Here is a 23,041-nt window from a genome sequence, read left to right on the forward strand (position 1 = left end):
TACAGGTGTTTGATTTTATGTCTGCATGTGTGCAGGATGATGCATCCCACTTGTGTCAGCAAATGTCTTGACAGCAAGAGCACTAAGATTATTTCTGCCAGGACCTGAAGAGCTCTGCCACATTTTTGCCTGTTACACAGCCCAGTTTTCTATCCTGTTCTTTTGTACAACACCATACATCTTCACTGTAGGAAAGAACTACCATGTTGCTGTTAACCTACAGATACTTCTTTGTTTTAATTTCTAACTGTTCTGAACTTTTAAGTACTTTAAGGTAGCATAATCTTTAGGGACTTCTCTTGAAGTAATGAAAAGTCTGCAAGCCCTGTAACAAATCTGTTTCTATTCCTTAGAATTCTGGCCTTCTCTCCTTCTGTCATTGTCTCTGTCCAAGTCTACATAGATGGAGTTGACTTGGGGAATGCACATTATGTGTCTGGCCCTCTCTATGTACTGAAGTGGAACCCCCAAAACTACAGTGAAGGGTTCCATCACATCAATGTGACTGTCCAGGTAAGGCACCTGCTGGCATTCTTTGTACTGATTTTTTACATTGTCACATCTGTGCCATCACCCTTCTGCACCACAAAACTAGAAACAAAATACATGCTAACAGACTTTCATTCCTTTCATATTTATCTCGTTACAATCCCCAGAGGATTTACTGAATGGAAAAATGCTGACTGCTGAGCACTACACCATCCATAAAGCATCTGGACAAAATAAAGGATTCTTGGGTTTCATGAGAAATGTAGTAAGACATAAGAGAAGAGCAAGTAATTGGTCAAAAAGGAATTCTTTTGTGTAATGGGCAGCAACTAACTTTTAAGGCTGTCTTGGAGGAAATTGATCAAGGAAAAGAGGAAGTAGCATCATGTTAGTTCATAAGGCAAAAGGAATGGATCTGGAAGTGGTGTGTCTGATTATCCATTTGAAGTTCTTCTCATGATTTCTTACAGGCTGACAGTGAATACCATTTCTGTTTCCCAGAACATCACACTTAACTGATACTAGATTACTGGGTGCAAAAGATGTTTTTCAGTGACTTCTTCCATTCTTGGTACTATATTTTTGTGCCTTCAAGTGGTCTTTGCAGAACTCAATCAGACTGTTCTAACATTCTGCACATTTGCACAATAGTAATGGGAAAAGCAGCTTTGTCCTGCTTGGTGGCACCCCACTAGGCATTATTTCTAATTCAAGAGCAATACTGCTTGCTTCTGTTTTTTTTCTAACAGCCTTTTTGTCCTGACAGTGTTCTACCTCCTAGCTTGTTGCCCATTTCTGTGAGGCTTTACTTGGGAAAGCTACATTTTGTAAGTTGTTTATTCTTGGGAGTTTTTTGATGATGATGAAAACGTATGTACAAAACTGAGTAACATTAGAAGAGGGTTACACAGGCCTCCATAGCAATAGTTTGCTTGCAAATACAGGCTTGTTTTCAGATAACTGAATGGGATTTTTAAAAAATTCATTTCTTTTCCCCTCCAGTCCTAAATCACTATTGCACCTAGTAACTGAATAGTTTTGGGAAAGCAAGGAGGATGAAGCTTTAACTTGAGTTAGGTACCTGCAGAAAATATGAATATTCAACTCCTGTATATTGTTTCAGGGATTGTCTAAATATTGTCTCAGCTGTAATCACACTAAACATACTGAATCCTTTACTATAAATAACTATTACATACTGGAAGATAAAGGGTCAGTGTTACACATGCAGAAGTATCAAACTGTTGAACAAATGTAGCACTGTTGCTGTTTATCAGCAAGTATTTAATCCTGCAGTATGCCAGACATGCATGTGTCACTTGGATCTTTCCAGAAGAGCTGCAGTGCTAATTAGCAACTCAAGTAGATATTTTGTGCACTACTGGTATCTAATTGCTTTCTTGTTTTATACCAATGTAGGATGCTTCAGGAAGAATTAGCACGCGGCACCATATATTTGCTATGGAAGAAAACCTTTCTCTTAGATTTGCCTTCTGGCCATCGGTTATTCTTCTCACAGACCACTATGTATTAGTAAGTACTTTTGGCAAAACAGCTGTCATCTGTGTTGCTTTCCCCAGAGACTGCAGGAGGGAGGCATTTTCCTAACTCCCAATAGACTTGAGCGTACTTTGCTTTTTCCAGCTAGGACGCCGCTGGAATTCCCCGAATGCTTCCAAGTTCCTTTCCTCAACTTGCACACTTCAAGTGTGATTTGTGCAGCAGTGGTTCCTGCAAATAGTTAACTTAGTCACAGTTGTCCCTTTTTTGGGCACAGGTATACACACATTGTGTTTAAGCAAGAAATGGAAAAGAAACTACTGGAGATAGTAGAAAAAAGAAATCTTAAATCAGAGAAAACTTCACTGTGATCTGTTGCAATGTGTGTACTGGCAAGAATGCTGGGAAAAGTCTTACACCAGCTGCTGACACTGTAGCTACCTCTAGGGGAAGGCAAAATTCCCATCTACTTCAGTAAGTTCCAGGTCATATCCAGAAGTGTTACAGCTCAGTCTATGCAAAGAAGGCATGTCATCATAATTTAGGTGCACTTAGAGAACACAGGAAAGTTCAGGTGACTGTAGATAGGATCATAATTGGCTCAAAACTGTTACATTAGTTTTGTTAAGTAACTGATATTCTGGACCATGTCTTGAACTGTAGTTCTATTCAGTATAATACTCAGAAAATGTTTTATGTAGGAAGAGTATTGACATGTTTTCAATGGCTGTGTTTTACAAACCCAGTTCTTTAAAGATTCGGGTCTGTCCCTTTCAGTCATCCAACTGAATTCAGTCAGTAGGCTGCAAGTCCAGTAACTTAGAAACTTCATTTTACTGTTCAGTTTCAGGACACCATCAAGCTTTGACTATGAGTTTCAGTTAGAAATCTTTGTGTCTGTAAGGGCTGCTCAAAGGCAGCTGCTACTCCAGAGCTGCCACTCCAGAGCTGCCTCAGAGAGAAAACTTGTCTTTTCAGGCTCGTGTGCTCTTTGTACTGATTGTGCTGATTCAGCTCGCCTTGCTCCTTACTTTCAGATACATCCAAAAGCCAGCACTCAGAGGTATGAACCAATGCTTGTCTCTGGTTTTTAGAGTATCTCATTTTCCCTGAACTTTTTTTCCTACTATTTACCTATCTGCTATATATAGATATGTAATTGTGCTGTTAATGACTGTGTGCATTTTTAATCTAGTGCTGCAGGGTTTGATTTGGTTCTGAGAAGCTGCTGTTTTGTTTTTAAGGGGATTGAGAAAACCTCCAATATTTCAAATAAAGCAAATTTAAACTAAAAACTTGATTGAGTATCCTTGTTTAAGCAAAAACTCAATTAATTTAAGCCTGAAGGTTTCATTTTCTCCCTGAAGAGTCCAATGCATAGGGAAAAGGAGGTTTTGTTTGCTCTGAGTTGTCTGTGTGTGACTGTTTCACTGTAACTGGCACAGAATTCTCTGTCACCTGAGTGGAGAAACAGATTCCCTACTACAAAAAGAATTTTTGTTAATCTTTGCAAGGAACATGAACAAACTTGGGTCTTTCTCAAAATAATATGAAATCAGTCCTATCATTACTTGGTATTTTGTTGGTGATAAATCTGGTAAGTGAAAATTAATACTATTAAGCTTGTAGTGTTTATCTTGTAAACAACTGTTTGAACCACACCTTACTAATGAGATTTTTTTGGGCAGCCACCTCCCTTCCGATTCATGTCAGCATTATGTCCCTTCCTTTATACTCATAATCATCTAGAGTCCTAGGGAAACTACAGCTACTGCTTACATTGAAAAAGAAGAGATTTTCAGTTGCCTTCATGGAACTCAGCAGCGAAAAATGGAAAGAGCTAGCACTCAGTGATCACTTAGGTCCCTGTAGACCATGACAGATGTTTTATGAATTGGAGAACAAATTTGTTAGAGCTGTTGATGCACAAAGGTCAAGCTTGCTCTGGGAGTTAATGCTTTGTGTGAAGGGCAGCTACCTTATAGGTGAAACTCTGAAAGCTGCCTTTTGTGGGAAGGCTCTCAACCTCAACTGATGAATTGTCTGCTTCACTTAGATAACAAATATTGCTCTTGTAAAGTTTTTTTGCTAGACCACACGCTTGTCAGAATGCTGCTATTTTAATGCCTGTCCTTTAGCTGAGTTGCTCTCAGATCTCACTAAGAACATTTAATCAAAGAAAATCCAGTTCACCTGGCCCATGGCCCATGCTAAATGTGCCTTTTTGGGTTTACACAGTTACGGCTTTCAATCTCTTTCTTTTCATTTAATTCTCTCCATGATTTTGATTCTATCTGACTTAATCTTCTGGCTATAGAATCACAGAATCTTAAGGGTTGGAAGGGACATCGAAAGATCATCCAGTCCAACCCCCCTGCCAGAGCAGAACCAGCTCAGTGTACTCGTTTATAATGGCAGTTCTGCTGTTTTTAACACAGATTATTATATTTATTGGTTCCTTACTTTCAGTTAGCACAGTAATAGTAGAGTGTGTTCTCTTGCATCTGTTCTGCAGACCTGCCAAATACTACTTTTGTATTTCTTATTTAATAGGATGAGCAAATAATGTGCAGATTTGTTTCACAAGGACTAGTACACATTTTGATGTATGTATACATGTGTTGCAATGTGAATCAAACACATTTTTTCTGAAGTGTTGTCTCTGTTTAGAAAAGCCAGGACTACTTACTCTGACCTCGTACTCCCTTCACGTCTTCAGTAAAACTAACATCTTCTACTACTCAATTCTGGGTCTGAATTTATACACTGTTCTGGGTAAGTAACCTAGAGTATCAGAAGACATAAATTAGTATTTTTAAATTACACATCAGATTCTGATTCTTCTACTATCTCTGAGAATGAGGAAGATCTACTTAATTTACAAAACCTCTGTGGAACTTGGAAAGTTCCTGTCCAAAGAGACTAAAGATTATAACTTAGAAGCCCTAGAAATAATTAAACACGTTACTAGAGAGCAGAGTATTAAAAAACTTCATTTGCCTTTCACTTATTCTTTGAGTAAGACCTGGTTGTACCTTGGTGTAAAAAGAGCATATGGAATGCACATTAGAAGTGAGACATCACTAAGATGTGTGGGCTGTGCTGCTAACAATTTGAGCTGATTTCTCCTCTGATGTTAACTAAAAGAGGTACTTGCTTGGCAGTCAGTGCAGTAGGCATAAGAGGGTGCAGCCTGCCCATGCTGACTTCCAAGCTGAGCCAAGCTGTAATTGGTTATGACCATGACTTTCATGTATGTTACTGTAATCCTGTGTTTTCTGATGGTGCTGCATGTTCTGTTTCCTCTCTTTCAGGACCATGGTTTGTAGGTGAAATAATAGATGGCCAAGTGGGAGCCTGTTTTTCCTTTGGAGTGTTCGTTGGTGGTTCCTTCTTACAGGGCAGTATGACATTTGCGGTTGGGATTTTACAGGTACATGTTTATGAAAATTAAGACTGACAAACAGCTTTCTTTTGGGAACTTTGTCTTATTTTTCTTTTCTATTATAAAGAAAGGAGTTGTGGAAGGATAGAAATGAGTGGCCATGCCTGACTACAATAGTTCTTTCTGCCTTCCTGCAAATGTAAAGGTCAGAAAGGAAGGAGGCTGTTCATCATTTTCTCGGACTTCTCTTTTACTCTGTTGCTTTGGACTCTCTGGATCAGAGGCCACCTTTACAGATTTACCACTCTGTAACTTTATTTATTTATTTAGTCCTTGGCTCATGCAGAGGCTGCAGTGATTACGGAAAAGGAACTGAGCAGCCAGGGCAGCAGTTGCCCACTGAGTAACAACCTGTGGGTCACCAGGTGTGACTCTCCCTGTACACACAAGTCCAGCTCTCCCAGAAGTCTGACCTGCCTGCCCTCTGGTTTTCCCAGTTGCCATTAGCACAGGAAAGCTTGGCCTACGACTGAGGCAGGGGCAGCCACAGCTCTATCAGCTGCAGAGTCTTAGAAGTGCATCCTTAAAAAGGAACAGCTTTATGTGCTTTTCTTTCTGTGTCTTGTGTTTGTTACCCAGAACACTTGCCTTGCTGATCATCTTATTTTTCTCTGCTCTTCTTTTTCAGATGTTGTTTTTCAACCTGCCATTAATGGCCTATCTGTGCTGGTGCCTGTTGCTGCGATGCCAAGGGCACAGCTTCCGTTCTCACATCACTCACATCCGAGGCCCCATGGCTGTGCTTGGTCACCTGGCCATGGCTGTCTTCCTGGCCTGGCAGGTCTATTCCTGCTATTTCCTGCAGAGAACTTATGGGACCTGGGCTTTCTTCCTGTCCCCAATGAGACTGTGGTTGGTGGCACTATCCGCTGCTTTGATTTATAAAACCTGGACGTTGAAATCGTCTGAGCTCAGAACTTACATAGTAGAAATGAAAACCTCTCAGAGCCACTGAGGTACAATATAAATATCCCAAGTTCTTAAATACTGTGCCAATGTGACACTATGATTAATGCTGCTTGAGTTGTGCTGATGCTGGTTTCACAGTCCAGCTGCAAGTGAGCCAGTCAATAGTTCTGTAGTTGGAAAATGCACACTGGAAGATTTCAGACCATCTAATGCTACACTGCAGGTGTCTCTCTCTTCATCACAGTTTACGGCGTCCATCACTCCACGCTTCCTTCTTTCAGGGGCAGCTTCAGCACTAGGAAGTGAAAGTGATGTCAAAACATCAAACAACTGAGGACAACTTTGTTAGGAACACTGTAAAAATGACTCAGCTTGAAACAATTTGCTATTGTGTATACATGTCAAAAGCAGAAGCCTGGGTAAGACTAATGAGAAGTAGAGTCAAGAGCCTGCAACAAAGCACCTGTATCTGCCCCATGATGAGGAAACGAGTTGGAAGGTGATTCTGGCAGAAGATGAAGACCACCGACTCATGAGGGACCACCAGGAACCACCAAATGCGTGGGAAACATTTGGAACAACACAGCAATATTATGCCTGTATGCAAATCAACCATTGTAAATGGGATTGTAGAACCTTATAACTTTAGGTATAAACACAGTGCAGAAGCTTGTGTTGGGTGTGCTTGATCTGTGAAATTCCCACTGTGCAAACCTGAAATAAATCAGCACTGTCTCTCCTGACTGTGTGATTATTGGTGAGTTGCACACTGGGGAACAAATCTGCTTTTCAGGCATCAGTTCTTGGTGACCCAGATGGGAGTGTTGTGAGGCTGGGCCCAGCTCACTCACTGGCTGCTGGTGGGGAGAAGCTGCTCTCAGGCTCTGGCACGCAGTGACCTGTTGCTGGGGTCCCTGAGGGCTCTCCCCATCTGCAGCCAGTCAGGGACCCAAAGGTGCAATGCATCAATTAGACACTGCACGGGTATAACAGGTGGAAAGGTATTTTCTCATGCAACGTTGGAGAGTGATGACTGGAGTGCATAAATGCATGGTGTAAAAGGTGTAAGGCATACAAGGTTTATACACACTTGACAGTAACAACATGAGTGCATAAAAATGGGAGTAAGAATGTTCTTTTTCTCAGGGAGTGTGGAGGTCTTCAATACCCTCCTGGATGCATTCCTGTGTGACCTGCTCTAGATGGACCTGCTTTGGCAAGGGTGTTGGACTAGATGATGTCTAAAGGTCCCTTCCACCTCCTAACATTCTATGAAAAATATGGGAGCAGGGCAAAGGGCAACTTGCCTTTGCTCTCCATCCTAAAAAAGTGAAACAGGTTAGCTGAGTATCCCCTAATAAGGAAGAAATTAAGAGTTCTGTACTCAGTGGTGTCCAAAATATAAATTAGAATATAATTAAGAAAAAAGGTCTGAAAATGAAACAATGAAGTCATTTGGATATTAAAAAAATGTAGTCTGGTAAATATTAACTAGCAAACTGTAATATGTGCTAAATGCGAAGGGTAAAAAGATGATACTATATTGCAATGAATGCATCTTGTACATAAAAATGACTGTCCAGCACTTAAAGGAATGAGAGGAAACCTTTAAAAGATGAAAAATCTCTGCAAATGAATTATTGGTGTAAAACAGTGTAATCAGATATGTAACAACCATAAAGGAAACGGTCAAGAACAAGTATGAAAACCTTGAGGAAGAATTTTAGGAGCAGTAATTGTGAGTAATTAACTGAAGGCACCTGCAGAGCCCATTTTCTGCACTAACTCTGCTGTACAGCATGAGAGTGTGTGTGAAATGTTTTGTATGTTTGAAGAAATCCATGTCCAGTTTAAGGGAAAATGTGGATCAATGTCTGTCACTATTTTCTAATATTTGTCCAAGAAAAGCTAACAAGACTGAAAATAATTGCTTTAATCAACAAATACAGCAGCCCTAGTTCCAGAAAACATTCTAGAAATTGAAGGCAAGTTTGCCAAGCTCTTGAAATGTGTAAAGACTACTGAAAGGTGGTGTAAAACTGTGAGCAAACAATGTATAACAACTCCTCAAATAAGAAGAGAAGTTATAAAATGGGCATATTGCAATATGCAAAGGAGAAGTGAAGCCGTAGTAGAAATAGTAAAAAAAGCATGCTGTGGGAATTCAAGTGCTGAAAATTGCTGAGCCTGAAATAAACCTGACATTAATAAGCAATGTCTCTCCTGACTGTGATTATTGGTGAGTTGCACACTGGTTAACAGATCCATTTTTCATTTTGCTCACAACCATATTAGGTAATTTTGATACTCTTACTTTCCACATCATGCAAAATGATTTATAATGCCCAATTTCTTGCACAGTGTTTCTTTCCCAGTCCTTGGATTCCATTTAGTTTGGCATAGGTAGTGACTCATGCAAGATCTAGGTATTCTGGACAGTTCAGCTATTTGGAAGCACTTCTCTTAAAGGCAAATGTATTAAAAACCAAACCAAATCACCTGTAAATCAGAATGTGTCACGAGCCATCATTTTCTTTGTATAAATATTTGTTAATCTCTCTAAACGTACACAGCAGTAGAATTCTAATGTCTTTAAGGTAATTATCTAGTCCCTTTTTCTGTTTTTTGCTTTTGAAGACATACTTAATCTCATCAGTCCAATTTGAACTGGGGTTACACTAGTCAAATACGGAAATAGTGACTCATTTGTTCAAGTTTCCCCATTAAGATGGTAAAAGAGCACTCTTAGACACAAAATTCTGAGCCAATTCAGGCAGCATGTTTTGAGATTCTCTGTCTGTTGCCCTGGAGAGGTGTAAAAACCAGAAAAAACAGCAAAATCAGTGAAATTATAAAAATAAGGTGGAATTTTAAAGAGAAAACGTAAACCTGGAATGCAAAGAATGAGAAGAGTGATTTCTTCTTGTGACCAGTACTAGGTGGCTGTGTACAAATTGATGCTTGGAAATGGTTCCTGGAGTGTTCTAACTTTCAACCCATACCCATGAAATACCTGCAATTCCATTTCCAGTTCTATTTAGTTTATTAGCATCCCAGAATCTTGCTTTCAGTGCACGCAGAACAACTTAACAGTTTATTTAAGAAAATGGAAATGAGTATAAGTAAAAAACTTGCTCACAGGATTCTGTTCTTTTTGCTGAAGCAGTGACTTTTACTTAGAAACTGAGACGATCTGTTTTCCAATATTGCCTCCATTCATCATGGACTGGAAAGCAGCTTCAAAGAGAAATAATGAAACAAGTTAGGGCCAAGCAAATGTGCCAAGTAACTCCTTAAAAAGGAAAAGAAACCCAAGAGTAGAACCAAATGTATTAAACAACTCCCTGAAAAGGAGAGATCACCTTTTGGACCCAAATATATTAATGCTTAATGATGTGCTTAAAAAAAGAAACCAAAAAATCTAGTTTGTAGTACAAACTGCTCAGTGTTTCTATGTTCACTGTTATATTGTTCCTTTAAAAGAAATCACAGAATCTTAAGGGTTGGAAAGGACCTCAAAAGATCACCCAGTGCAACCCCCCTGCCAGTGCAGGACCACCAGTAGGGTACACAGGAACTCGTCCAGGTGGGTTTGGAATGTCTCCAGAGAAGGAGACTCCACAGCCCATCTGGGCAGCCCCTTCCAGTGCTCCTTTAATATGCTTTTCCCTTTCTTATGTGTGTGCTTTTCAATTTATTTTTGTTAGCAAATTCAATAACAAGCACAGTTAGACATTAGGGGTTTTTGTAGAGTCAATTCAAGGTTTCTAAACCACTATTTTCTTACACCCAAGTTATAAGAAATGGGCATCACCTTAAATCTCTAAGATCAAGTTTACTATCATCAACTGCTAATTAATTTACAATTAATTCCTCCTCAATAGCAAAACAAAACTCAAAAATTAGGTTCAATTGATTTTTAACATAATCTTCTCACAGAATATTTTTAATGCCACGTGGAAAAAAAAACCCCCAAACATAAAAATTATGGTTTAGAGCAAATACAAAAATCTGAACTGGCAAATGAAACAAAGGAAGCAGTTAATATCTACTGGCATTGTATTTATATTACATTAAATAACTAGTGTTAAAACATGGTATAAAAGTCTTACCACCAATGTTTGCTAAGCCTTCTACCACAGTCTCTCTGACCTGTCAATGCAAACAAGTCCTTTTAGCTTTCTTCAAGATGAACGTTTCTTAGAAATGTGCCACAAATCTGCCACAGAAACTACCAAAATCTAAAGAATTCTCCTGTTTCAATGGCCAGTGCTCTGCTTTGGCCAGCTTATTTCATCAAGAGAGGAGTGAATGTTTATGGTAAATGTGTAGGTGTTTTAATTCTTCAATCAGAACTGGAGCATCCCTGCCCCTGGCAAAATTTCATGTCTCAAGATATTCCCAGGAAGGTTTATTGATGACCAAAAGAATAAAAAACCTAATTTAGACAGAACTCACAGTGAAGGGACAGAAAAAGCATCTACCCATCACAACATAATTAACAGTGATGATAAAGATTGAAACCAAATTTCCACAGAAGCATTCAGGACACTAATTAACCAGGTATTTGAAAACACATATTTTTGAAGGTCTGATCCCTTAGGTAAAAAAGCACTTGCACCCTATACGGAGAAAAAGGAATACTGACATCAACAGCATGCAGTTAGAGAAGGCTGCCATAGTACAGTCACACCATCCTCAGAAGACACCTATTAAACCAGTGCTACCCAAATAAGTTTTCAACTCTACTTGCACATTCTTAAGAAAATGTTCATTTCTGAGGCACGATAAAAGAGCCAGGGACAAAGAAATTGCACTTCTTGTAGTAAGACCATGATCTGAGCAGATACTATCAAAGGCCATAGATGAAGCATAAAGTTCTTACCTTCAGTTTACCCTCTTGGATCCACTGACAGAGTTGGACTATACTAGCTTCCTGTTTGTCCATATAGTTCAGCACTAAGAATCGTTCCCTGTGAAAGACAAGAACGAGCCCTCATTTAGGAAACATTGGTAAGCGTATTTTGAAATCTTTACCAATCTTTCCAAGAAACTGCAGGGTTATGAGTACTGATTACAATGAGACAACTCAGAGCTTTGCCAGCTTCTTGAGACAGCTCCCTGCAGTGGGACCTTGACAGTAACAAGAGGTCTTAGACAAGTAATCCTGTTGAAGTATCAGAGAGGAGTAATAAAAATCAAGTAGTATTGTCAGGATAAGCAAATGTCCATTTAAATGTGAGTGAATTCTTACTAGTCACTTTTTTGTTGTTGTTGTAGGGAGAAAAAAAAATAATGGACCTGCAACTAGATGGTGAGTATAAATTAACTTTCAGGCTCCTCAAAATTGTGCATATCCTGCTGTGACTGCTGTCTAAAGCAATCCAGAGAAACTGAAACAATCATCAAAAATGATAGCTGCCTCTAGCAACATACTGACTAAATTCTCCACTCCCTTCTACCATGCATGGTGCATTTTAATCCATATTTTTTAAAGTGCAGACAACAGTAGCAAAGACAAGGAAAGAATTTTAATTAGGAGAGGCCAATCTGTTTGCACAGAAATCGAAAATCACCACAACTTTCTGCAATGCACTGAATGAAAAATGTCCTAAACCTTTGCTCTTAATCTCTGCCTTAGCTCCACCTGAATCCCACAGGACATTGAGCAGTTCCCAGGACCGTAACAAAATTCAATGTTTTACCTGTATATAATCTGTTACACCTACAGTCCATTATCCAATAAAACCCCAAATACTGAAAATGTCATTTCAATATGATCACTGCATCAGCTGCATCCTTACTTGAACAATACTTCACTTTCTCTCTGCCTCAACAATCTCATTTGGAGAGAAGTCACTGTGCAAAACATCTGAGAACAGAACCACGGCAACATCTTCCCTTGTACTGAAGAATCTGTCAGACTCCAGGACTAAATGAAGCAACCACAAAAAAGGCATAAAAACAGACAACCATCTTAACAAGGAACAACAATTTCCCATTTTTTACGTTGAAATGGGCAAATATTAAGAGATGGGATTTACTGGTGCTGTGATTAGTGTCCTTTTTTCGTATGGCAACATTCTGTTCCCATGACACGTGCCTATTGCAGACCTACAGACTATCTTCTGAACATCAGAGCCACAACAATCTACTGGAACTCCATCAGAAGTTCTGGAAGAGAAATGTACCTTGTGATATTCCTTTCCTTCTGTATTTTTTCTGTGTCAGGAGGCAGCGGAGGAGGATAAGGCACATCTTTGTTGTACTGAGAGATCTGTCCACACAGGATAATATGGCTGTTCTGATTCATCTGTTTGGGACAACATTAAGGGAGAAAAATGACATTCCTTAGTCTCAGATACTAAACTGTTCAGAGATGCAATACATTGTATCATAACGTTTTCACAGGGGTACCCTTATTTAGAGCCACATTTCCTAGCAAAGAGGGAAAGAATTGCAGGCAATCCTAGTCAACCTATGACAACATTCAAGTAGATGAATGCAGGGCAATAGCAGAAAAAGAAATGCCACACAGCATGTATAAGTGTAATTTAAAAAGACAATGAACAGAAGTACTATACAGATGTGTCATTTAGCATTCCATAGATGGAATATAAGAAATGTCTCTGCCTTGACACACGGTAGTTTCACGTTGACAATGTAGAGGACTGATCAAGAGTCTTTATGGAGGCCCAGCATGAAGCTTTCATAAAACAAAGCTGACAAAACACAACATTACTACACTGACAAACAAGTTTTTTAGGCTATTACCAAGTCTCCTGGCCAAAGAGGCGAGAGACAAGAAACAGAAAGTGTGTTTCTATTAATACATTGACAGGCTAGTCCAAATAACAGACATGGACTTCAAACATGTGATTTCTCATCTGGACCAATATCAGCACCTGGATTAGATCAATGAAGTGAAATCTGGAAGTGGATATCTGCCTGCTGTATTGCAGGCTGGTCTCTGGTATCAATTAATTCAAAGCTAGGCATGCAGACATTGGAGAATTACTAGAATAAACCAAACAGCTGGTATAATCACCTGACTTATAACTGTATCACTGATGTCTCCACCCACATTGTCGAAGTAAACATCCACACCATTTGGGCAGAGTTCACGTAGCTGCTCTGCCACCTTCCCCTTCTTGTAATTGATGGCAGCATCAAACCCCATTTCTTGGACCAAAATGGAGCACTTTTCATCTGTGCCAGCAATCCCCACCACTCTAGAGCAGCCCTCCAGGCGGCCAATCTGCAGGAGCACAGTTAAATCAAAAAAACCCAAACCCAAAGAGAAGTTAGATCACTCATCTGCACAAAGCTACCAGCAAGAGGAAGGAGGCCTGAATGGGGTGTTACAGTTATTCCACATTCCACTAAACCCCAAGCAGCAAAGTTCAGTGCATGCCCCCCTCTCATGTGACACAATTGCCTCTTGTCATTCCTTCCTCACACAGACAAGGGGCAGGTACAACCAAAACCTGACATCTTTCCAAACTCACTTACTCTGTGAAGTCACCAAGGACTGGAAGTACTGGAGAGACAAGTATAGTATAAAATCACCATCTGCCATATACCACAACATAGCTAATAAACAGCCAAAAAGATTGGACAATAATTGACTTAAATACATTCTTCATAGATTTGCTTATGAATTGCTTCTTCATAGTTCTTCTTTGTCAGTAAGTCTTAAGCTTAATATCTACTGTGTTTGTGTATGTGTATGTATATATTTGTAGACATGGCATATACACACACAAAAACACTGCAACAGGTTCTGCAAAGCTGAGGAGGATATGAGGGCTGTGAATCTCAAAATGCAAAGGGTGTCATGGAATAAAACATGAAGAAGGGTTTACCACATTTTTTACTGAGTATTTTTTAACATAGTAAAAATAAAAAGTTGCCAGTCAACTCAAAGACTGTGTTCAAATGGCAAACTATATAAATATATACATATTTATACACTATACAAACACAGAGTAAATGCATATATTTATACCATGTACTCCATTTATGCTAGTGACAAGTAATCACCTTGGGCCATTTTCTCCTCTTCCAGTTTCACTAAACTTGAGTTTCACACTTACAATCATTCTCTGCAAGCACATAAGCCCAATCTGTGAAACCTGCCCTTCCCATGGAGTTGTACCTGCTCACGTTCACCTGATTTTGTCCACATATCTGCTAACCAACATGTTGCAGAAGATAAACTTGGTAACAGAGTATGTCTGCATGTCTTAAGTCTCCCTACCTGGCCAGCCAAAGAGCCGCAGGCACCGGCTGCTCCGCTCACCACCATGGTCTGGTTTGCACCCGCAGCCACGTGTCCCTTCTCCCTGACCCCTAGCAAGGCCGTCAGCCCTGTGATGCCAGCAGCGCCAAGGAAGTATGAAAGGTGTCCATTTACAAGTTGTGGGATGAGCTACAAAACAGAAACACATGGTGGTGGTCATTTCCTTGTCAGGTGAGGTTTTGCTATTTGCCATTTGATTATCTGAAGATAAAAGATGAACTCAAGAGATTTACCAAGCAAGGTACAACTGGTAGGGACAAGCTAGCTATAAACTAGCTCCACCCTCAAACCAAATTTATACAAAACAAATCAAGGATTATATTTCCATAATTTTTAAACCAGCTTTTAAACAAGGTCACTCATAAAACCCTAAATTATGGAAGCATCAAAAAGCAGGTGGGAGACAAGAAGTTTTGAGCAATGGTGAACTACCCCTATGTTAGCATATAGGATAAAACACCACTGTTCTATCAAATACTGTGATTTCAGATCAGTGGCAAAAGGTCCTAAAGGAAGTTTCATACATTCTTACACTACAATAATTTTCTGTGTTACACAAGGATAATTACCACAGTCATCTCCTACTTTCAACTCAATATTGAGTACCTCCTCTTCTGTGGATGTGAAAAGCTCAAGTACAAGGTTTCACCAGCACATGTTAGCAAAATAAACAGAATTAAATATGTCTAAAGGCTTTTATGTCTTATGACTGCTCTCTCATAGATCAGGAGTTCTACTAGAATTAGAATAAGTGACTAGCAGAAGCAGCTTCAGGGAAATTTATTAAAAATCCAACAACTGAAACAGTATTGGCATATTTGGTAACCAACAAAAGCATTTACATATTGACAGAGTTTTTGCCACCTGTGTGTTGATCTGCCTTTCGAGAACTGGTTGCTCCAATAACATTGGCTTGTTTTTGACTAAGGAATGGTATCACTAGCTGCTATTTAAAGAAAAAAGGAAAGGTTTAGGAAAAGAAAATAGTGACCATCCTGACTTTGTGTTTACATTACCTTCTGTAGCAAGCTTCCATCTAGAATGGCCACTGTCTGCCAGGGCCAATTGAAGGAAGTTACAAAGTCTCCTTTAGCAAGGTTATCGTGCTTGCTCTCCTCCACAATCCCAATGCCCCCACCATCAGCAACTTCAGAGAGCTGCCAGGGCAGGAAGTAATCTGAGCCTGTATCCTCATTCATCCGGCAGCGCTGAAAGACAAGGCTTTAATGAGAGGCTCTGGTGGAATACGTCATCTGTTTTATGAATTCAAGTGAAGTTGGAGATGAGATATGTTTAAAACTTCAAAGGGCTACTCAAAAAATCTCTCAATAAGCCTCAAATATTCATCCTTTCTTAGATTAAACTTTCCCTTCTTGTTTGCTCAGTACAAAAGGACTGTTCTGATCTCCTCTAGCAGCATTAACAAAACCAACCCCTGCTACAGACACTGCCTCCAAGTCAGCCGTGCCACCAAAGGCAACTGGCTTGGATCTGACAAGAATCCTATAAATGCTGTTCCTTAATTGGATGAATCGTGGAAATGTAGGGTTGAAAAAACCCACACACAAGTCATTTAGCCTGTGCCTATGCACTGAAGAACAGCCAAATGTATTCAGACTAACCCTGACGGAGATCTGTTTAACAAAACATCTTGAAATCTGAAGTCTTTCCTTTTTATCTCCTTCTGCAGCCAGAGTTAGTACTTCAGGACTCTGAAACTTTTCCGTAATTCCCAAAATAAAGCAACTTCCCTGAAATTAAGAATGTTTCTTTTCTACTATCTCCATCTATGCAGGGAAAAATTATCACAATCTCTTTATAGCAAACTTTTACCTACTAACAGACTGGGTCTGTCTCATTTTTCTCCTACCTTCAATTCCACTTCAACCTACAACTCTCTCAACCACATGACTTCTACAGTTTTGCAGGACTAAATGCAAGTACTGGTTATGGCTCCATTCACTAATCCTTTCTCTGTTTCTATTGTTTATAAAGTGTTGACACATCTTTGTCCTGACATCATTCACTCAAGGAGAAAAATATGACTTTCACTTGTAAACAAAACTGGTAATAGCTAAATGACATTCAACTTGAATTATTTATGTGTTTTGTCTAGAAAATTTTGGCCTGATCATGTCCCTCTCTTGCCTCATCATTAAATATTCTTTCTTCTCTACTCATACTCTACTGGAAAATACTTTCTTCCATGGCAAAAAAAAGTTTAAAAAGATACATAAAGAAGGCAAAGTTCAGAAAAAGCTGATACAAACAAATCTGTAATGGTATACCAGAGCTCAAAGTTTCTTCCTGGTCCTAAAAAGTCATATTCCTATATATCCCACACATATTAATGCCAAAATCCTTCCCAATACCACTCCATGAGACTTGTCTTCAAATTACTAAGTTATACTAGAGATAAATTTGTGCTAGAATTGCTAACTTTGGTTTTAAATATCACAGTGTTAAATATTCAAAAAACAAATTCTGGCTTAGCTGTAAGTGCATCACCTACCATGTAAGGGTCTACAGAGAGGTAAAGGGTTCTAACTCGCACTTGTCCAGCTTGGATCGTATCCGCTATTGTACTTTGCTCCAGTCGGAAGTTTTCAGCCACTGGCACTCCATTCTTACCTAGAATTATTGTCAAATCAAACAAACAAAGGAATTACTGTGGGAAGGCCTCTTTGTAAGGTAGTCCTTTTTAGAATAAGACATCCTCGAGAGTGTATAATTTAAAAACCAAATGTTTTGAAACACAGGAGAAAGGTTCAATATTTACTAAAAGGAAATAAAAAACTGACAGTAACAAAATACTTGGTTTTAGTCATCTCTTAAAAATGCAAAACGAACAAATGTCAGAACTGAAAAGCAATGCTTCCTAATCTTTCTTCACTTTGAGTCTCTATACTTAGGGATTTCTCATATATTATGGATTAATCTTTTTTTTCACACCCAAGAGTTTGGAAATCTCTATATACAGACTAAAATACACCTCACAATAAACTTTCTTTATTGCTGCATACAATATTTATATATACAAATGACAATATCTTAAGTTCTTGTCTTTTTCTACCCTCCTCATTTTGAAACATTAGACAACAATAACAAACTTATTGCTCCTTTATTTGCAAGAAAATACATACCAGGACGTGAGTTCAGCACTACTCTCTCTGTAATCATTCCTGCTTCTGCAGCAATTTCACAGTGGGTTTCTACAAAAGAAAACATTGTTTCATTAACTGAAACACAAATTTCTCAAAGAAGAGTATGGGGCAAAGTACTCAGTAGTATGGAAAGTGGGGATGAAATACAAGCCTTCCCAATTTCAGCATCCATGCCCAAGATTCATATCAAATAGCCTCAAATGTATAATACATAAACTTGTGAATAAAGAGTTTTCCTGATTAATCTTGTTGAAGTCAAGATTTTACACAATGTCACAGTTGCACCTTCTGGAAAGATTGAAAATTACATCATATGCCTTCAGAGCCAATACAAAATAAAAATGTTCTTACTACTGTTCTCATCTGAATGCCATAAATAACCTCCACAAGAAGCAATGACATTAAGGAACGAAATGATGTTTTTGTCATAAAGTTTATTTTGCTGACAAGAACAGCAAATTGGAGTGAAGTTAAACAGATGAGCATAGAAAGCATACATCATCATAAGAGGAAATGGCCTCAACTTGCACCAGGGGAGGTTCAGGCTGGATATGAGGAGGAATTTCTTTGCTGACAGGATTGTCAGGCATTGGAATTGGCTGACCAGGGAGGTGCTGGAGTCACCCTCCATGGAGGGATTTCAGAGCCAGGTGGATGTTGCACTGAGGGAAATGGGCTGATGTTTGATAGGGCTGGGACAAAGGCTGCACTCCGTGAGCTTAAAGGTCTCTTCCAGCTGAAACAACTCTATGATTCTATGATCACCGCTTAGCCAACATCTTGATTCTTTTTAACACTGCAAAATACAGAACCTTCTGTCTGTACTGTGATATTGCTTACATTAGAGCACCCACAGAACATCAAGAACTACAACCTAGAGTACTGAAAAACTTAATAAAAAAAATTGTCAGGAGAAAATGGGCATTTCCCTCTCTTCTAAAACCCACAACTGACTCAAACCAAAATTATAATTTTCATAATTTGGATAAAGGTTTAACATTTGGTTGTGTTTGCATTTGAAAAGCTAGGCAAAAATTATTCAAGAGATTGTTTCTTGTCTGTATTTCAACATCTAAGGGTGCTACAAGAAAACCCTCCACGAAAACCGACCCCCAACGTATCTTTACAGCATGACATCAGTGAAAAATAAGTGACCTTCACAGTACTTTAGGCAGAACAATGTAGAACATCAGCCTACTACAAAAGGAAAAAAACACCACACTTTGATGAAGTTAGTAGTTACTATTTAAAAACAAAAAGCAAGTACTGGAAATACAGGAGTTAATAGTTAAAGAGAGAAACAAAAATCCAATTTTATACCTATGCAGCTGATACAATCTCTGCAATAAATACAGTCACGTAAAACCCTAACAGGACAGGTGGCCTAAGATAAACTTTGGCAATGGCCAGCTCAGCATCACTCTCAGCTATAGAATTCCTGTGTGATTGTGGGCACATCACTTTGTACTGCTTTTATAAAATATCTTTCAGCACAAAATTCTCAACTCCTACTGATAGCCTAAAAAAATTACATTCAAGTGGTACAGTCATTTTCTCCAGAGCAATTACACTTAGCACCTGAGGATCTGTGCTAATGCAATGAGCATTTTATATAAACTGTCAGACATGCCCAGTGCAATTTAAAAGGACAATCATACTCTAGTGAACAATTTCTGCACATATAGAACTTGGCTGAAGTTTACCACCACTAATGAAACCGCTTGGTGCAGCAATACCGTGTTAAGAATGTGGTGAATATAAACCGAGAGCAATCCGACAGCTCACATGAAATCTGGGCAAATCCTTCCCCTATATACTGTTCATATTCAGTTCAAATCCATCCATGGTGCTAAGGATTTCACTAACAGTTAATAAACCATATAAAGGAGGCGGAACTGCTCGTGCCTTCCCAAAAGGCCCACAGCCACAACTGCTGATGCAATTCTTGTTATCCTGAGGCTTTTACAAACATAAAACCCCAATCTGAACAAGAGATGACTAAAAGCATTTTTATTGTGCCTAACAGATTCTCGAAATATGTGCTTTCTACGATATTAAAGAAAAAAAATCCAAAGGTATTAACATACTAAAACAAAGAAAAAACAATAAAGAGAAAGACAAGAGTGGAAAAAGCATACAATGTAAGTTTAGATTACTTCTTTGAATGTTTGACATTCTGAGGGAACAAACATGCTGTTGATTTCACAGGTCATTTTCACAGCTTTTGTTTGAGAAGCCTATGTAATAATTTCAATTTTAAGATCTTCCAGATACTGTGGTGGGTGGACAGAAAGCGAGGCTGGCAACTGAATCGTCCCTCATTCTATGACAGCTGTCACAGTAAAATATGACTGCACTTACTCCACAGTGCAAGTCAGTAACACTATTACACAAGCAAACACTCACATCAATCTTGTAACACAGTAAGAAACAACCAAACTTTCCTCACATTATAAATGACACAAGAAGTAACTACAGAAATTAGTAAAGGTAACATACTCTAGCACCTTAAACTGAGGAAAGCTTTCGGAGAAAGAGAACAGGTTTCTTAGAAGTGAAACGCTTCACTTGTACAAACTTTACTTTTTCGGATCTGGGTGTCAAAAAACCTGAAAGCTCTCAGGTGCCACCTCTCGGGCATTTCTTAAAATTTATTTTTATGAATAGCTGCATCGCACTGGAGTTGATGAAAGTTGTTTAAAAACACCAACATGGAAGGCCTCTTTTTTTCTTAGCAGAATTTCAAGTCAGGAACGAACACAAGAACACAGATTGCTCCCAAAAAGGAAGGAGCATCACTTCAGCAGAAGAAGCACCTGATGTTTTTCTGAGAAGCCTGTGATGCAGGCTCACACATCACAGTAATCCCCAAACGCCTACTTATTGTCCACTTTGCTAAGTGTGACTCAAGGCCAAGTTCGAAATCACTGCTGTTAAAAGTGGAAGAGCCCCTGGAGACTGTCTTGTAGGTGGTTCAATACTGGTTTCAGAAGCTGCAGATAGACTACGGGAGAAGAAAAGAACCTCTGTGCTACACAGCAGCCCTGATGGGGCTGCTGAGAAGGAGTCCCAGAGAATTCCTCAGATGGCTGAAAGTTGATGTGAGGCTCAGTAAAGACACGATTCACGCTCTTGTCCGAGGAATAAGGCAATCCCAGCCTCTTCCACCGCCAAACCTGAGCCACCGCCTCCCCGGCGAAGCGCCAAGCCCTGTGGAAACGACTCCCGAGAAGGAGGCCGGGGCCCTGCTCCCTCAGGGAGGGCGCGAAGGGCGCTGCCAACTCCCCCCACAAAGGCGAAACGAAGCCGCGGGCCCTCCCAACTTTACACCGCGCCTCGGGGCGCCTTCCTACTGACAGGGACGGCAGACGGACACCATCTCATTTCCTGAGACGTTAACGGTCCCGCTCTTTTCGCTGAGGGCCGCGCCGCCACCGGCCGCCAGCCAGCGGCCTCACGCCCCCCACTCACCTTGACCCGCACTCCAACCGCGCCACTACGCTCTCTACGGGGCAATCAGGAGGCCGCGCTCCGCCCCGCGCCCGCCGTACGCATGCGCACAGGCCTTAAACGGGGAAACTGGGCGCCCGCGCTTAAAGTGGGACTCTTCTCTCTCCTATCTCGGTCTCCCTTTTGCTTTGGCAGGTGCGAAGGACTGTAGGAGTGTGTGGCGGCTGCGGCTGCCGTCCCCTCTCGGCGGCTGCCGTCCCCTCTCGGCGGCTGCCGTCCCCTCTCGGCGGCTGCCGTCCCCTCTCGGCGGCTGCCGTCCCCTCTCGGCGGCTGCCGTCCCCTCTCGGCGGCTGCCGTCCCCTCTCGGCGGCTGCCGTCCCCTCTCGGCGGCTGCCGTCCCCTCTCGGCGGCTGCCGTCCCCTCTCGGCGGCTGCCGTCCCCTCTCGGCGGCTGCCGTCCCCTCTCGGCGGCTGCCGTCCCCTCACGGCGGCTGCCGTCCCCTGGCTCCCACACGCTCGGCAGTTTCCCGTCTTCTCAGCGGCTGCTGTCGGCAGTAGGTGCCCGCTATTGTCACCCGTGTTTCGTTTGGCGGGAAGCGGCTGGAGGCGCTGTGGGATTCAGTTTCCCGCCTCGGGGCCCCGTGGTCTCTGTGGGAGGAGCAATGGCGGCTCATCTGAGGTGCTCGGGAAAGGCTAGAGGTCTTGAGGGGTTTTCCTCTGAGAAGGAGGTGAACGCTGGGAGATGCTTGCTCCTTGCCTGCTCTCCTGGATGAGGTTTTGTTCGTTGATGTGATATGCCTATATTAAAGCCCTTCTGAAAATACCAGGGAAGTCTCAGGTGTGTACAATGTAATGTTGCATTTACTACAGCCATGTTTTTGCAGTGTTTGATGATAGGAGGGTGAATAACTGAAGAGTCAAAGTTTTTCCTGGAATGGGGTTCAATTCCTGATGCTGCCTGACTTGATAACTCTATGTTCTTGCTCTAGGTTGTAGTGACTCAGCCAGAAAGGCAAACAAGCCTGTGAAGCGACCACTGAGTCGGTGGAAATTACTGTGGAGTCTTAAGTGACCACTTAAGACTGAAAAGACTCTTCCAGACTAATGAACCTGATGACTTCGTGCTCCACCTCTTGCATAAAGGCAAGCAAAGTAGCTTTGTCTGTAGCACTTTACCATAGGTCTAAACACATACTTTATCTTTCTGCCACCATCATATACAAAACTTTGTATTTCACATTAGTTGAAGTGATGTAATTGCAACTGAGATGGTCAAAGAATGTGAGGTATTTCAATGAGAGGATTTATACCCCTGTACTTTCGGTTTCCAACTTGCATCAGTTCTCAAATGGCAGGTCAACATCTTATTAGTGTAACGCACCAAAGGTAAGTCTTGAGGTAAAGTTGTCCCCGTAGTTTCAAATGGATGTATGTAGAAGGCTGGCATTAAACTGAAGGAGTACTGACTTGCCTCATACCTGTGCAAGAAAAGAGCAGTCCAATTACTACAGAAATAATTATTTCAGAAACCAATGTTATGTGTCATTATATAAGCGAACAGGAAAAGATTATGAAACGTATTAATGGAGTACTCCTTGTTAATTTAGTAATGTATCTTGATGAGTAGTAATAATTGAAAGAAAAGTGGGGAAAAGGTATGCTGTGTATCTATTATATTGTGACAATACCACTTAAGGTATTTCATGAAGGTACAGAAAAACAAAACCCAAACTGCAAGGCATTAAATGAGCTTTCAAAATCTCTGTCCAGCACCACTTTCTCT

General features: G+C 40.5%; 2 protein-coding genes across 4 annotated transcripts in view; one reads left to right on the forward strand and one right to left on the reverse strand.

Moving 5' to 3' along the window:
- The window catches only part of TMEM62 (transmembrane protein 62), a 20,589-nt gene extending 12,031 nt beyond the window's left edge, over positions 1 to 8,558 (forward strand). For both annotated transcript variants that reach the window (XM_061997527.1, XM_061997528.1), the window contains 6 exons: positions 354 to 513; positions 1,909 to 2,022; positions 2,968 to 3,052; positions 4,660 to 4,764; positions 5,304 to 5,422; positions 6,063 to 8,558. In XM_061997527.1, the coding sequence (XP_061853511.1) occupies positions 354 to 513; positions 1,909 to 2,022; positions 2,968 to 3,052; positions 4,660 to 4,764; positions 5,304 to 5,422; positions 6,063 to 6,389 (910 nt within the window). In that variant the 3' untranslated portion in view covers positions 6,390 to 8,558. The remainder of the gene's footprint in view (positions 1 to 353; positions 514 to 1,908; positions 2,023 to 2,967; positions 3,053 to 4,659; positions 4,765 to 5,303; positions 5,423 to 6,062) is intronic.
- On the reverse strand, positions 4,910 to 21,345 carry PTGR2 (prostaglandin reductase 2). 2 transcript variants are annotated; one of them, XM_061997530.1, is made up of 11 exons: positions 21,281 to 21,345; positions 17,789 to 17,857; positions 17,158 to 17,276; positions 15,662 to 15,853; positions 14,604 to 14,774; positions 13,392 to 13,601; positions 12,535 to 12,656; positions 11,229 to 11,316; positions 10,456 to 10,495; positions 9,483 to 9,580; positions 4,910 to 6,638 (listed from the first exon to the last, which is right to left on the reverse strand). In XM_061997530.1, exons 2-10 carry the CDS (start codon positions 17,823 to 17,825, stop codon positions 9,516 to 9,518), a joined length of 1,044 nt encoding a protein of 347 aa, XP_061853514.1. In that variant the 5' UTR covers positions 17,826 to 17,857; positions 21,281 to 21,345; the 3' UTR covers positions 4,910 to 6,638; positions 9,483 to 9,515. The 2 variants fall into 2 exon arrangements, with proteins under 2 accessions (XP_061853514.1, XP_061853513.1); XM_061997529.1 differs by lacking the exon at positions 4,910 to 6,638 and having other exon boundaries at positions 9,379 to 9,580.
- Positions 21,346 to 23,041: the final 1,696 nt, after the last annotated feature.

Source organism: Colius striatus, chromosome 6 (assembly GCF_028858725.1).
Source record: "Colius striatus isolate bColStr4 chromosome 6, bColStr4.1.hap1, whole genome shotgun sequence".
In the NCBI taxonomy this organism is placed as follows: Eukaryota; Metazoa; Chordata; class Aves; order Coliiformes; family Coliidae; genus Colius; species Colius striatus.